This window comes from Marmota marmota, unplaced genomic scaffold (assembly GCF_001458135.2).
Source record: "Marmota marmota marmota unplaced genomic scaffold, marMar, whole genome shotgun sequence".
In the NCBI taxonomy this organism is placed as follows: Eukaryota; Metazoa; Chordata; class Mammalia; order Rodentia; family Sciuridae; genus Marmota; species Marmota marmota.
In genome coordinates, this window is record NW_026000005.1 from 17,776,564 (window position 1) to 17,791,844 (window position 15,281).

The 15,281-nt window shown below is 37.7% G+C and overlaps 1 protein-coding gene across 3 annotated transcripts in view; it reads left to right on the top strand.

Moving 5' to 3' along the window:
- Plcl1 (phospholipase C like 1 (inactive)) overlaps positions 1-15,281 on the top strand; it is a 352,546-nt gene that overhangs the window by 273,860 nt on the left and 63,405 nt on the right. For all 3 annotated transcript variants that reach the window (XM_048808247.1, XM_048808246.1, XM_015481198.2), the window contains exons 2-3: positions 6,911-9,385; positions 13,527-13,730. In XM_048808247.1, coding sequence (XP_048664204.1) covers positions 6,911-9,385; positions 13,527-13,730 — 2,679 coding nt within the window. The remainder of the gene's footprint in view (positions 1-6,910; positions 9,386-13,526; positions 13,731-15,281) is intronic.

Genomic DNA, 15,281 nt, shown 5'->3' on the forward strand with positions numbered 1-15,281 from the left:
GCGGGCAGCGGCTGGCGGGTCTGGACCTCTGCGCTGTGTGGCGGAGATTCACTCATCTAGGGCAAACTGTCACCTCCAAAAATCCTTCCAATTCCCGGCCGGTCTCTCTTTAGTGGAATTTTGCTAGGAGTTTCTCAGCAGGTCGAATCTAAGCGTATCCATGTGTCTCTCTGACCCCGTTGTTGAGGAGGTACTGAAAGCGCTGCCTCCCCACTTGCCGCCATGTTGGATCCGCCGCTATTCATCTTATTATCAGTTCAACTTAGGGAGTCATCAGGGAGAGTCCTGACCCACAGAGTTGTGTCAGGTTTCAGCTACTTTTCATTGGTGATATCAGGATGTCCACAGAGACATTGGATGGTCATATGTTGTTAACCATAACTAAGTTGCATCACCTGTTTGGAACTCTGTATTAAGTAATTAGAGGTCAGCATAGAAAAACAACTTTGGAAATATCAATGTGGAATTAATGGTATGATTGTACCATTGCAACCGTCCCTTATCTGAAACTTGAAGGCCATGGGCACAGTGATGATCCCATTTCCCCCCAGCTCCTTGATTTTTGTGTGAGGTGTTAGGCCTTGTGTGGGAGGATAGATTTTCTTTACACTAATTGCCAAACTTGGGTGTGTATCTGGGCATAAGTACACCGGACAAGGAAAATGTATGTGTCAGGACTGAATTCTATTCTTTAATCACCAATCTGAGTCAGTAAAGCCACCATTTTTTAAAATAGTCCTCCCTGGATTATGACTCCCTGATTCTGCTTGTTGATCCAGTCTCATTTGGAGCCAATCTATCCCTTGCTCATTATACCACAGCCATTCTGGCCTTTGTTCCCACCACAGGACTTTGTGGCTGCTCTGCTTCTCTCTTGGAACCCTTTGCTGTCAGCGGTTCTCAAAGCCTGGAGCTTTGACTACTGGCTGGATATCTCCACCTAGACGGCCCAGAGTCATCTAAAATCTATCACAGCTGAAAGTAAACTTAGTTCCTCCTTCAGTGTCACCTCCTCTGATATTTCATATCTCAATTGGTGATGTTTCTATCTCATGAGATTTGTCTCATGAAACTAAGATTTCTTCTAATCAGAACTTGACAACTGGTGTTTTTGATTTCTGTTCTTTAAGATTTTCTAAATTTGCTCTGTTTTTAGCAAAGAATCATCTAAGAACTCCTTACTTAAAAAGAACTTGCCAAACAATAAAAAGAATATGTGATGACATTACAGATGTTTAAACATGCTCATCAAGTCAGAGGTAGGAAAACTTGAGCATGGTATTTCTTTTACTCCTTTTAATATTTGCTTAATGTTTCAGTATACTTGAATGTGTGTGTGTACTAAAGAATGCAAAACATAAAATTTACCACGTTAACTGATTTTAAATGTACACTTGTATAGCATTAAGTGGATTCACATTTTTGTTATTTTAGTATACTTTTCCCCTGAAATTATTATGAAATAAGTTATTATTTTCTTGAATGAGACCCAAAGTTGTGCTTGTGCTGAATGAACAGTTTCTCTGGGGCTTATCAGAGTGTTGTGAAGAAAAATAATTTTGTTTGTTGGGTTTTGTTAGGGGATTTGCAGCATGTCCAACATCATTAGTCTCAGATAGCAAATGTCAACGGGAATTTATAGAAGCAGGTTTATTAATTTAGCTTATGTAAATATTTTTTCAATTTTGGTTTAATAATATGTTTAAACAGCTGAAAATCTTTATTGTTATTTAATAAGGAGTCTCATTTAATCATTATTGGTATTCTATTACTAATAGTGGATAAACAACCGTGTTGTAGAAAATAATGAAAAAAAAATTAGAAGAGTATTTGGCCATTTTACCCTAAAAATTTAAAATGATTCCTAAGATTAAAAATCAGCCCTCATAGCATGAGAGTATGAATATACTAAAAATGATAACATGATGAACTGGGCGTGTTTGTGCACACCTGTAATCCCAGTGGCTCAGGAGGCTGAGGCAGGAGGATCACAAGTTCAAAGCCAGCAAAAGTGAGGTGTTAAGCAACTCGGCAAGACCCTGTCTCTAAATAAAATACAAAATAGGGCTGTGGATGTGGTTCAGTGGTCGAGTGCCCCTGAGTTAAATCCCCAGTACCCCAAAAAATAAAAAAATAAAAAATAAAATAAATAAACACACACATATAAATATAGACTGATTTTACTAGAAATAGTGCTGATATATGAATCAATGTCTGGTCTTATTTTAACAAATGAGTAAAACATTTGTCTCTTGCTTTAGTGTTTTAGTTAGCATTTTCACTCCTATAACTAAAAGACCTGATAAGAATAATTAAAGGAGGAAAAGTTAATTTGGGGGTCTCACAGTTTCAGAGGTTTTCCATAGACAGCTGGCTCCATTCCTCCAGACTCAAGCTGAGGCAGAATATCATGGCAGAAGAGTGTGATGAATGGAAGTGGTTCACATGATGATTAGGAAACAAAGATTCCATTCTCTGGATACAAAATATATACCCCAAAGACACGCCCCCAAGGACCCACCCCCAATAGCCCCACCCTATCTGCCTTCAGTTTCTATTAATTCACGGATTGGGTTAAGGCTCTCAGAACCCAATCACTTCTCCTCTAAGCCTTCTTGCATTGTCTCACACATGAGATTTTGGAGGACACCTCATATCCAAACCATAACAAATAGTTTATGAGACTTTTCTTGATTCTGATGATTAAGTTCTTTTAAATATTAATTTAATTTAATAGACCCAAAGTGTGAAATATTATCTGAAGATGTTCAGTGATAATATAAAATCAGTGTGTTAAATTTGTTTTATTTTTTTAACTTGTTTAAACATTATCCCTTGGTGGGAAATGATAGTTTGAAAACTTAAACACAGACTGATAAGAATAGAAAGGGTTGAGTTTGCTATCTGACTAATTCTTGTACTCCACTAGGACATGAGGCCAAACATGAACTGAGGGGACAAAGGCATCCGAATGTGCTACTCATCCTAATATGAAGTGTTTTTCTTGTGCACGGCTCTAGGGGAAATTCCAGGGAAGGAGTGAGGGCAGGGGATGGGCTATCACTTTCATTCAGAGTGAGGAAAGTTAGTTTGAAAAAAATTGAAAAATTTCTTACTTTATAAAAAATCACCAAGATGGATGTCATGACCATTGGAATCAATTCAAACGTCTAATTAGCTAGAAACTTAGAGAGCACACCTGAACTGATAATAAACCTAGTCTCTCTTGGAACATGTCCAAAGTATCCCTCTACCCAATATGTAGTACTTGCAATGGATCTACTCTCATTTATTTTTTTTGTATTTATTAACAAGGAAGATCTATAACCAACTGTCGCAAGGGGGCAAAATTGTGATGTATGCAGTCGAGGGGGAGAAATAAAGAATGCCCATGTGCTTCTGTCCCTTTCAATGCTTTATTCACTCAAATTACTCAATACAATTTCAGTCTATAGGTTCTTAATCAAGAAAACAACCATCCTTAATGCTAAGCACTGCAATAGACATAATCAATTCACAGCAAACAATTCTAGATTAATTCTAAGCACTGCAAACACACTTAATCATGACAGGCTAATGGCAGACACTCCCTCTGTATGCTAAGTTCAAATGTCAGATCAAAAGTCTTAAGCCTTAGTATTTAAGTCCAGCAGATGCACATTCACTCAGACCGCGGAGATCAGGTCTGGAACCAAGGCAGGTCTTTCCTGGTGTGGAGTGGACGACCGGTTGAGGAGAGGGTTGTAGGGAGAAGTTGTGGCTCTCCCCAAGGTCCAGACGAGGCCATAGAGTTTGAGAGCCTTGAGGATCATGCTGAGGATCAGGAAAAACTATGACAAGTGATGGGATGTCAGTCCAGTTCCTCATCAGGCTCGAGTGCATCTTTGTTTCGGCTGGCTGAATCCCTGTTTATTAGCTCTACTATTTATACTAAATTTTGAGGCTTTTGACCCCCCTTTCAGTCCTTATCAGCTACCACAGGATTTCTCCATGACATCATTTAACCTGAGGTCAGCAACACCTGATCTGGTGGTCTCCACCCTGATCTTCTTGCCTTTTTCTCTTACCAGGCGAGGACAGCCTGTCAGAGGCTTCACTCTGTTTATCAGGGTGAGAGGAAGTAACTTGTCTGAGGCTATACTGGAGGGTTCTGTTAGGTGTGCCTAATGAGACTGGAGTTTTCAAACTGGAGTTTTTAAAATGGAGTTGCTTAGGCTCTGGCCTAAGGTCATCCTGACACCGATACTTTATTTTTTCAGTCTCTTTACCTTAACAGTCCCTTCCATACCACAAATCTGCCACAAGCTTCTTGAGGGGCATACAGGTGTAGGGTGCAGGTGTTCTGGCAAGGAGGATGTGGTTGTGAAGAAGGAGGTTTGGGGTCTTCCATCTTTCTGTCCACAGAAACACCATTTCCATCTCTCTCTTCCTAACCTGTCAAAGCCAGGGTATAGCGTAACTATCAAGAGAATAGATGTATGATTGCTTTGAATCCCAAACTAGAGAAATATCAGAGTTCTGAACAATTTCCAGCATATTTTAATATACTCTTGGCTCCAGTCATCAGCAGACTAGCTAATTACTTGTTCACACATGCTTTGGCCAGTTTTTAACTCATTTGGTGGCTTGTAATAACTTTGGATTTTGTCCTTTGTGAGATGATAACTTAAGAATTGTATGTTTTCCACGGATTCCCATTTTAAGGCATTTTGGGATAAGTTTTATATTATGTAGGAATTGTAGGTCAAGGCAAGCAATAAGCAATAAGCTTCATGGGGCAGGTAGATTCTTTCACAGACTTGATACAAAACATTTATCTTTTGAAGGCTTATCTTATTAGGAGGGTAAGTGTTGATTTAAGGAGATATCATCACAAAGAAGAGAGGCTTATAAGAGAAATCTATTGCAACAGCAGAAGTTTTGTTCTCATAAGTAAGCAGTGCCTGAGTCAAGAGCAGAGTGTCAGACAGTGGAGAAGGCTAGTGCAATGGGGTGCTAGGAACCGAGGAGCCATATGTGCATTTAGGGAAGCACTAGCAACCCATTGTTGGTTTGTTAGGAACTACCGGAGGCTTTATGACTCTGCTGACAATAATTCTATTTGGAACACGATCTTCTTACATAAAAATATTTTAAAAATTCTTTCTCATTAGCATAAATGGCAAGTTAAGTGGTTAGTTTTAAAAGCCGTGTCACAGTCAAATTTACCATCGCAATTCACAGTTTCCTTCTTTGTTTTACTTGGTAGATTAATCCCATCTCAGCAGTGCCATTAGGTGTCTGCTTTGATGGTGTGGAAAAATACACACAGCATCTGATATTTCTGCGTGTGTAGGTCGTGACAAATTTAATGTGTCCTAATAGAGCATGCATGTATAAGCAGCTGAAGATTTATAGTTGTTTTTTAACTTAAGGATGAGGAAATTGACTACTGTGGGATAATTAAAAATAGCAAATCTATGGAAAAACAAGAGCTAAGTTGTCAAATGCTGGGGCACCAAGAGGCAATATTCTGTAATCTAAATTGGGTAATTTATATCTTGTCACTTGAAGATCTGATACATAGTTTAGTTAATAAATCATCCCATCAACATCCCATAACTAATGCAAATTGTGTTTCCTTTTCACAAGCAGGGTTTTAACCAATTGAATAATAAATCACCCTGCCTTTCTTGAATCATCGGATAGGCAGGATTAAGGGCAATACCAATGAAATAATGCCCAGAGAAGAGATTCTATCCCGTTTTAAAAGAATGCTAGTGAAGGAGATGGCCCAGACCACTTTGGTTATACTTTGGTTATGCTTGTTATACTTTTTGGTGTTGGAAACAGGTAATATCATGTGGCTGTTCTAAAAATATTTTCAATTTATCGCTGAAGAATAGTCAGAAGTCGAGAATGAATTAACTTCTTGCTAACTCCCAATATCCTAGCCAGTGTCTGCTGATGGTGCTATAGTGGCAGGTATATGAAGACTTACTTTGCTCCCTTCCAAAAGAATACATCTTATAAGCACATAAGAGTTTACAGAGAATAATCATGAGTATTTTCTATTTTGAGTTGCCTAATAACACTTCATTATATGTAAGGATTACTAATTTCCATTTGAAAAGCAGAAATTACATTCCAAGACTTAGTCAACATTAGATATCTAGTGAGTGGAACAATCACCACTTAAGACAAGTTACTTTTGCCTTAAGAACAGACAATACCCTTCAGACTCTTCACTACCTCTCTGGTGTGCTTGTACAACTGGGTACTGTAAACATGAATTAAGGTGCTTTATGGGAAATTTGTTACTAGGAGAACAATTTGAATCAATAATGTATTGGGGAGTATTGTTCAATTGAGTGTATAGTCTAAACAGAGGACATGAAAATAAGTATTCAATTTTAAATGGTATTGGTCAGATGGTCAATGTAAATGAATTGTCAGTGACAGAAGACTGAGATGAAATCTATCATCCTGTACTTATGAATATTCAGAAGACTGGATATATATATTAGGAAGGATAATAGACAAGGAAGCCTAAATACTCTCAAGAAGGAAACAGCCACGAGACATATTTTACCCACTTAAGATGTACTAGTCTGAATGGGTGAAGTTTGATGTCCTGTTGGTAGAGGTTCTTAAGAAATCTGCTCAAATAAATAACAGTGATTTGTACTTAATACTTGATTTTGATTCAAAGGACACACGGGTATTTGAAAAAGAAGTTTCTTTTAGAGCCTAATAATATCAATTCTCTTTGCAATTTCTCTTTTCTAAAATAGTAAAAAGGTAAATTTTAGGCTGGCCTCTGTTCAAGCAATCACCCTGTCTGAGTGGAGTTTGAGGAGTCTGTAGAATGACAATGAATTTGTCTGTTTTCTAAAGGAGAGTGATTGATTCTTCTAAAATTGTTTTACAGGATCCTTCAAACCAAAAATGTGGAGGAAGAAAGAAAACAGTATCCTTCAGCAGCATGCCATCGGAAAAGAAGATTAGTAGTGCACATGACTGCATCAGCTTCATGCAAGCCGGCTGTGAACTGAAGAAAGTCCGGCCCAACTCCCGCATCTACAACCGCTTCTTTACTCTGGACACAGACCTCCAAGCTCTTCGCTGGGAACCATCCAAGAAGGACCTTGAGAAAGCTAAGCTTGATATTTCTGCCATAAAAGAAATCAGACTGGGCAAGAACACAGAAACGTTTAGGAACAATGGCCTCGCTGACCAGATTTGCGAGGACTGTGCTTTTTCTATACTCCATGGGGAGAACTACGAGTCTCTGGACTTAGTTGCCAATTCAGCAGATGTAGCAAACATCTGGGTGTCTGGGTTACGATACCTGGTTTCTCGTAGTAAGCAACCCCTTGATTTTGTGGAGGGCAACCAGAACACTCCAAGGTTCATGTGGTTGAAAACGGTGTTTGAAGCGGCAGATGTTGATGGGAATGGGATTATGTTGGAAGACACCTCTGTAGAGTTAATAAAACAGCTCAACCCTACCCTGAAGGAATCCAAGATCAGGTTAAAGTTTAAAGAAATCCAGAAAAGCAAAGAAAAACTAACCACCCGAGTGACAGAAGAGGAATTTTGTGAAGCTTTTTGTGAACTTTGCACCAGGCCAGAAGTATATTTCTTACTTGTACAGATATCTAAAAACAAAGAATTTTTGGATGCTAATGACCTAATGCTTTTTTTAGAAGCTGAGCAAGGAGTCGCCCATATCACTGAGGATATGTGCTTAGACATCATTAAGAGATATGAACTTTCTGAAGAGGGACGCCAAAAAGGGTTTCTTGCAATTGATGGTTTTACCCAGTATTTATTGTCACCAGAGTGTGACATTTTTGATCCTGAGCAAAAGAAGGTTGCCCAAGATATGACCCAACCCTTATCTCACTACTATATCAATGCCTCTCATAACACCTATCTCATAGAAGACCAGTTCAGGGGACCAGCTGATGTCAATGGATATGTTAGAGCTTTGAAAATGGGCTGTCGAAGTGTTGAACTGGATGTAAGTGATGGTTCAGACAATGAACCAATCCTGTGTAATCGAAACAACATGACAACACACGTCTCCTTTCGAAGTGTCATAGAGGTGATAAATAAATTTGCCTTTGTTGCTTCTGAGTACCCTCTCATTCTTTGCTTGGGGAATCACTGCTCCCTACCACAGCAGAAGGTAATGGTTGAACAGATGAAAAAAGTCTTTGGCGATAAACTCTATACTGAAGCACCTTTGCCATCAGAATCCTACCTCCCATCACCAGAAAAACTAAAAAGAATGATCATTGTGAAAGGAAAGAAATTGCCTTCTGATTCCGATGTGTTAGAAGGAGAAGTAACAGATGAAGATGAAGAAGCTGAAATGTCTCGAAGGATGTCAGTAGATTACAATGGTGAGCAGAAACAAATTTGGCTCTGTAAGGAGCTCTCTGATTTGGTATCTATTTGTAAATCTGTTCAGTACAGGGATTTTGAAGTGTCTATGAAAAGCCAAAACTATTGGGAAATTTGCTCATTTAGTGAGACAGAGGCCAGCCGAATTGCAAATGAATATCCAGAGGATTATGTAAATTATAACAAGAAGTTCTTATCAAGAATATATCCAAGTGCCATGAGGATCGATTCCAGTAACTTGAATCCACAGGACTTTTGGAATTGTGGCTGTCAGATTGTAGCAATGAATTTTCAGACTCCAGGTCCAATGATGGATCTTCACACAGGCTGGTTTCTTCAAAATGGAGGATGTGGTTATGTTCTAAGGCCATCAGTCATGCGAGATGAAATATCTTACTTCAGTGCAAATACAAAGGGCATTGTACCTGGGGTGTCTCCTCTGGCTCTTCACATCAAGATCATCAGCGGTCAGAATTTCCCAAAGCCCAAGGGAGCTTGTGCCAAAGGGGATGTCATAGATCCCTATGTTTGTATAGAAATCCATGGAATTCCTGCAGACTGCTCTGAACAAAGAACTAAAACTGTACAGCAAAACAGTGATAACCCTATTTTTGATGAAACGTTTGAGTTTCAAGTTAACCTTCCTGAGCTAGCCATGATCCGTTTTGTTGTCCTTGATGATGACTACATTGGGGATGAGTTTATAGGACAATATACAATACCCTTTGAATGTTTGCAGCCTGGATATCGGCATGTTCCCTTGCGCTCCTTTGTGGGTGACATCATGGAGCACGTCACCCTTTTTGTCCACATAGCAATAACTAATCGAAGTGGAGGAGGAAAGGCACAGAAGCGCAGCCTTTCAGTGAGAATGGGGAAGAAAGTTCGAGAATATACTATGCTCAGGAATATCGGTCTTAAAACCATAGATGACATCTTCAAAATTGCAGTGCATCCCTTACGAGAAGCCATAGATATGAGAGAAAATATGCAGGTAGGAGAAAAATCCCAAATTCTCTTGTTCTTCCCTACTTATCCCTACTATTTTCTTGCCAGTGAACATTGTGCTTTATTAATGACATGATTTTCAAAAAAAAAAAAATGATCACAAATGTTGTATAAGCCTGTGTACCACTAAACTATAAATACTGCCTGTGATAAAGCAAATATACCCTTTGTTTCTAATTATAAGTGCTCTGGTATGTTTGACTTGACCTAAGTCAGTTAATGCAGTATCAATATAGCAAATGCTCTCTATATATTAAATATCTTTAGTATATAATAGAATTGATATGTGGGAATATATACAGGAAACAAGGTGAAAAATTAGAATATAAAATATGTGTAATACCAAAAGTTCTCTATAGGTTTAATGCAATGCCAATCAAAATCCCAACGGCATTTCTTGTAGAAATGGAGAAAGCAATCATGAAATTCATATGGAAAAATAAACGACCCAGAATAGCAAAAACAATGCTAAGCAGGAAGTGTGAATCAGGCGGTATAGCGATACCAGACTTCAAACTATACTACAGAGCAATAGTAACAAAAACAGCATGGTACTGGTACCAAAACAGGCGGGTGGACCAATGGTACAGAATAGAGGACACAGAAACCAATCCACAAAACTACAACTATCTTATATTTGATAAAGGGGCTAAAAGCATGCAATGGAGGAAGGATAGCATCTTCAACAAATGGTGCTGGGAAAACTGGAAATCCATATGCAACAAAATGAAACTGAATCCCTTTCTCTCGCCATGCACAAAAGTTAATTCAAAATGGATCAAGGAGCTTGATATCAAATCAGAGACACGCCGTCTGATAGAAGAAAAAGTTGGCTACGATCTACATACTGTGGGGTCGGGCTCCAAATTCCTCAATAGGACACCCATAGCACAAAAGTTAATAACTAGAATCAACAAATGGGACTTACTCAAACTAAAAAGTTTTTTCTCAGCAAAAGAAACAATAAGAGAGGTAAATAGGGAGCCTACACCCTGGGAACAAATCTTTACTCCTCACACTTCAGATAGAGCCCTAATATCCAGAGTATACAAAGAACTCAAAAAATTAGACAATAAGAGAACAAACAACCCAATCAACAAATGGGCCAAGGACCTGAACAGACACTTCTCAGAGGAGGACATACAGTCAATCAACAAGTACATGAAAAAATGCTCACCATCTCTAGCTGTCAGAGAAATGCAAATCAAAACCACCCTAAGATACCATCTCACTCCAGTAAGATTGGCAGCCATTATGAAGTCAAACAACAACAAGTGCTGGCGAGGATGTGGGGAAAAGGGTACACTTGTACATTGCTGGTGGGACTGCAAATTGGTGCAGCCAATTTGGAAAGCAGTATGGAGATTTCTTGGAAAGCTGGGAATGGAGCCACCATTTGACCCAGCTATTCCCCTTCTCGGTCTATTCCCTAAAGACCTAAAAAGAGCATGCTACAGGGACACTGCTACATCGATGTTCATAGCAGCACAATTCACAATAGCAAGACTGTGGAACCAACCTAGATGCCCTTCAATAGACGAATGGATAAAAAAAATGTGGCATTTATACACAATGGAGTATTACTCTGCATTAAAAAATGACAAAATCATAGAATTTACAGGGAAATGGATGGCATTAGAGCAGATTATGCTAAGTGAAGCTAGCCAATCCCTAAAAAACAAATGCCAAATGTCTTCTTTGATATAAGGAGAGTAACTAAGAACAGAGTAGGGTCGAAGAGCATGAGAAGAAGATTAACATTAAACAGGGATGAGAGGTGGGAGGGAAAGGGAGAGAGAAGGGAAATTGCATGGAAATGGAAGGAGACCCTCAGAGTTATACAAAAGTAGATACAAGAGGAAGTGAGGGGAAAGGGAAAAATAATACAAGGGGGACAAATGAATGTCAGTAGAGGGGGCAGAGAGAGAAGAGGCGAGGGGAGGGGAGGGGAGGGGGGATAGTAGAGGATAGGAAAGGCAGCAGAACACAACAGACACTAGTATGGCAATATGTAAATCAATGGATGTGTAACTGATGTGATTCTGCAATCTGTATTTGGGGTAAAAATGGGAGCTCATAACCCACTTGAATCAAAGTGTGAAATATGATATATCAAGAATTATGTAATGTTTTGAACAGCCAACAATAAAAAATTAAAAAAAAATAAAAATAAAATATGTGTAATATATGAAATATTATATATACAAACCCATAGCAATTATAAGTATATATGTAAAATATTTACAGATATGAGTTTGGAAGAGAACTTGAAGTCATATAAAACAAATGAAAGGCCTATTAGATTTATCATTTCAGATGTTTAAATGTATAACAACAATAATGAATTATTTTCCACAAGAAAAAACAAACACATATCAATTCTATTATATACTAAAGATATTTAGCACTTAAAGTTGTTGAAGATGGTATTAACCTTCTCTTAGAAAGATGGCTTAATTTAAAGAACATAGATTCTGGATTAAATCTATCCCTGTGATCTTAAGAAAATTATTTCAAGTCTCTGATCATCAGTTTTCTCTGTATAAGGTAAGAAAATTAGTTATGCTTATACACCAGGGTTATTTGGAGAATTAAATGAGAGTGTATAGAAATTGTCCAGCTTTAATATGAAGAAATTCAATGGATGGGTTTCCTTCTGTTCACTAATGCACATAATAAGAGAGAGTTGTGAACTTTTTTCATACTATTTAATATATTTATTCTAGGATAGGGTTATTGAGAAGCAATCAAATAACAAATACTTATAAATTACTTGCAGTGTGCATAGTGAATATCATTTATTTCACTTTATTCCTTTAGCTAACATTTTGATTATAATTCTCACAAAAAATCCTTACTTCCAAGATAGCAAATAAATAAGAGGTTAAGTGATTTCGCAAATAGTACAGTTAATAAATAGCAACGTTAGACTTTAAATCCTAATACCAAAACCCATTACAATTCACATGATGTAGAACTACAAACCCATGACTCAGTGAAAACTTTATTTTTATATTACTTCACTGAGACATTCTGGGATAGGCTCAAAATAGATTTTAAATAGCCAAAGTGGTGGAAAATAATATTGTACATAAATCACATGTAAATAGTCAGATTGTGAGTATCTGACTATAGATGGGTTGCCTTAGCCATTCTTTTAAAAATAGGCTCAAAATATCAGCATCTTCTACATAACATTTTCAGACATAACTTTAATGTTATTGTAAATACTTGTATTAGACTAGCTATGAGTAATTTCTCTATATAACCTTAAATATTAGAATTAGATTTTATTTCTATAAACTTATTAAAATATATCTTTATATAGTATACATTTAGACATTATATTAAAAAGAGTTGGTTATAAGTTTTTTCCAATTAGTGTTGATAATTTATATATCTTAACATAAAGTATTTTGGATTAAGGGTTACCTGGAACCTAATTGATAGAAAAAATGAATACCATCATTGTCACTAAATTCCTGAGACAGTTAATAGGTTAGATAAATGTAACTGTTAATAAATGTAAAATAGTCATAATTTCTATTTCAAAATTGTTTTAAAAGACTGAAACATGGACAAAAGTATCTGTACATGAAATGCATTTTCTCTGTGTGTGTATGTGTGTGTTCATGCATGTGTGTGCCAGGTGCTTTTCTGATGAGATGACAAAGGAATGCCATTGACAGTCCAGGGGAGGCTGTTGACCAATAACAGCTGCTACCTTGAGGGGAAAAGCCCAAAGAAGATACCATCCAGTATTCACTGACATGTTCTCCTTATAATCAAAATACAAATCAAATAAGATATTCATAACTATGTGGTGCTAGTTTGTGTGACCAGTCTAGTACTCATTTTGAAAAGCACTGTGCAACCTAGTCACAATCTCTTTTGCTTTTGTCACATATTTGTGGCAGCTAATAAAAACTGAAAAATATGAAGAGTATATAATATGAATTAGCTCTGTTATCCTTGTGCATATTACATTTTTTGGTTAGTTATAATCTAGTGTGCCACAAAGTACATATGTCTTTTTATGAATATACTTGTGTGTCAACCTGGGTGGGCTGAGGGTAATGGGCCATGTGGCCAGATGTACGATTTAATTTTTTTTTTATTCCTCATAGAATGCGATAGTGTCCATTAAGGAACTGTGTGGACTCCCTCCAACTGCAAATCTGAAGCAGTGCCTGTTAACCTTGTCCTCTCGGCTCATCACCAGTGACAATACTCCCTCAGTCTCTCTTGTGATGAAAGACAGCTTTCCATACCTGGAGGCTCTAGGTGCAATTCCAGATGTGCAGAAAAAGATGCTGGCTGCTTATGATCTGGTAGGAAACTGTAACTCTGTATTTCTTGTCTGTGTATGAAAACTCTCTAAAGGCAGAGGTTCTTTTGAGGAACTCCAACGACTAGCACAGAGTGACTACCTTTAAAACATGGATTGAAGGTGGCAACCAGAGCTGGCCCACTCACTTTCCATTAAATCATAGTGGAGACCTCTCAGAAAATTTCTTGAACCTAGAGTCCCCACCCCACCCCACATCATAAATGGAGAATCTCTGCTTTAGAAAAGAATAAAATATTTAACAAATTCTCAAAAATAATACACCCCATCATCTGAAGGACTTTAGCCTGAAATATACAATTCATTTGAATATTTATAGGAATAAATTTATGTCTCACAGCTGCCTTACGATGGTTAGGACAAAAGACATGTGGATCTCTATTTCTGAATATTCTCTAATGAGATTCTATAGTAATATAATCTATATTCTGTCTATATTACCTGATTTTTCTGAATATATTATGAAATTTATGTTATAATTAGATTTGATAATAACTATGTTTTTGTATCTCCTAAACAAAATTAAGGAGCAAATGACAAACTGGGAAAAATTTGTAACATATATTCCAGATAAAGTATAAATACACTTAAAATAAAAAGAACACATACAAATTAATAAAAAAGATGGGTAAAAATCTTTTGTCAATCAAGATTAAGTTCAGGCACACGAAACAAAAAATGCAGCCCAATAATATCTTTAAAACACAGTGTTATTCTTCCACATAACAATCTGGAGACCAATTATCCAGGGCAACATTTCTTAAATCTTAGGAACCCCACCTTCTAGTTTGTCATCCCACTATCCCTATGGTATAATCCTTATCCTTACAGTACAAAATGGTACTGGAGCTCCAAACATAACATCTGCATTCCAGCCATTAGAAATGATAAGGAGAAGAAGGGCACATCTGCTTCCTGAAAGGATATTTCTTGGAAATAACAGATCACTTTTGATTATCTTTCTTTAATCTAGAGGTGACACAAGGCCACGCCTATTTGCAAGAGAGAATGGGAAATCTCCTTTCAAGGGGCTATATAGCTAAAAGTTGTGTTGATTAACACTAACTTTCCATCACTGACAAGGACAACTTAGAAGAGGAAAAGTTTATTTGGGGCTCATAGTTTCAGAGGTTCAGTCCATGGTTAGCTGACTCTTGCTCTGGGCCTGAGGTGAGGCAGAACATCATGATGGATGGGTGTGGTGGAGAAAAGCTGCTGTCGGGGGAGTAGAAGGAGAGAGGGAGAGGGAGAGGGAGAGGGGGAAGGGGAGGGGAGGGGAGGGGAAAGGGAGAGAGAGAAAGAAAGCCAGGGACAGGGACAGATATCACCCAAGGCCATGCCCCTAAGTGATCTACTTCTTCCAGCCATGCCCCACTTGCCTATAGTTACTATTCATTAGTTCATTCAAATTATTAATCCATCAAATGGCTTAACCCATTGATGAAGTCAGAGCCCTAAACATTGCCTAAAAGCCCCACCTCTGAACCTTCCTGAATTGGGAATTATGCTTTCAAAACATGAGCTTTTCAGGGAA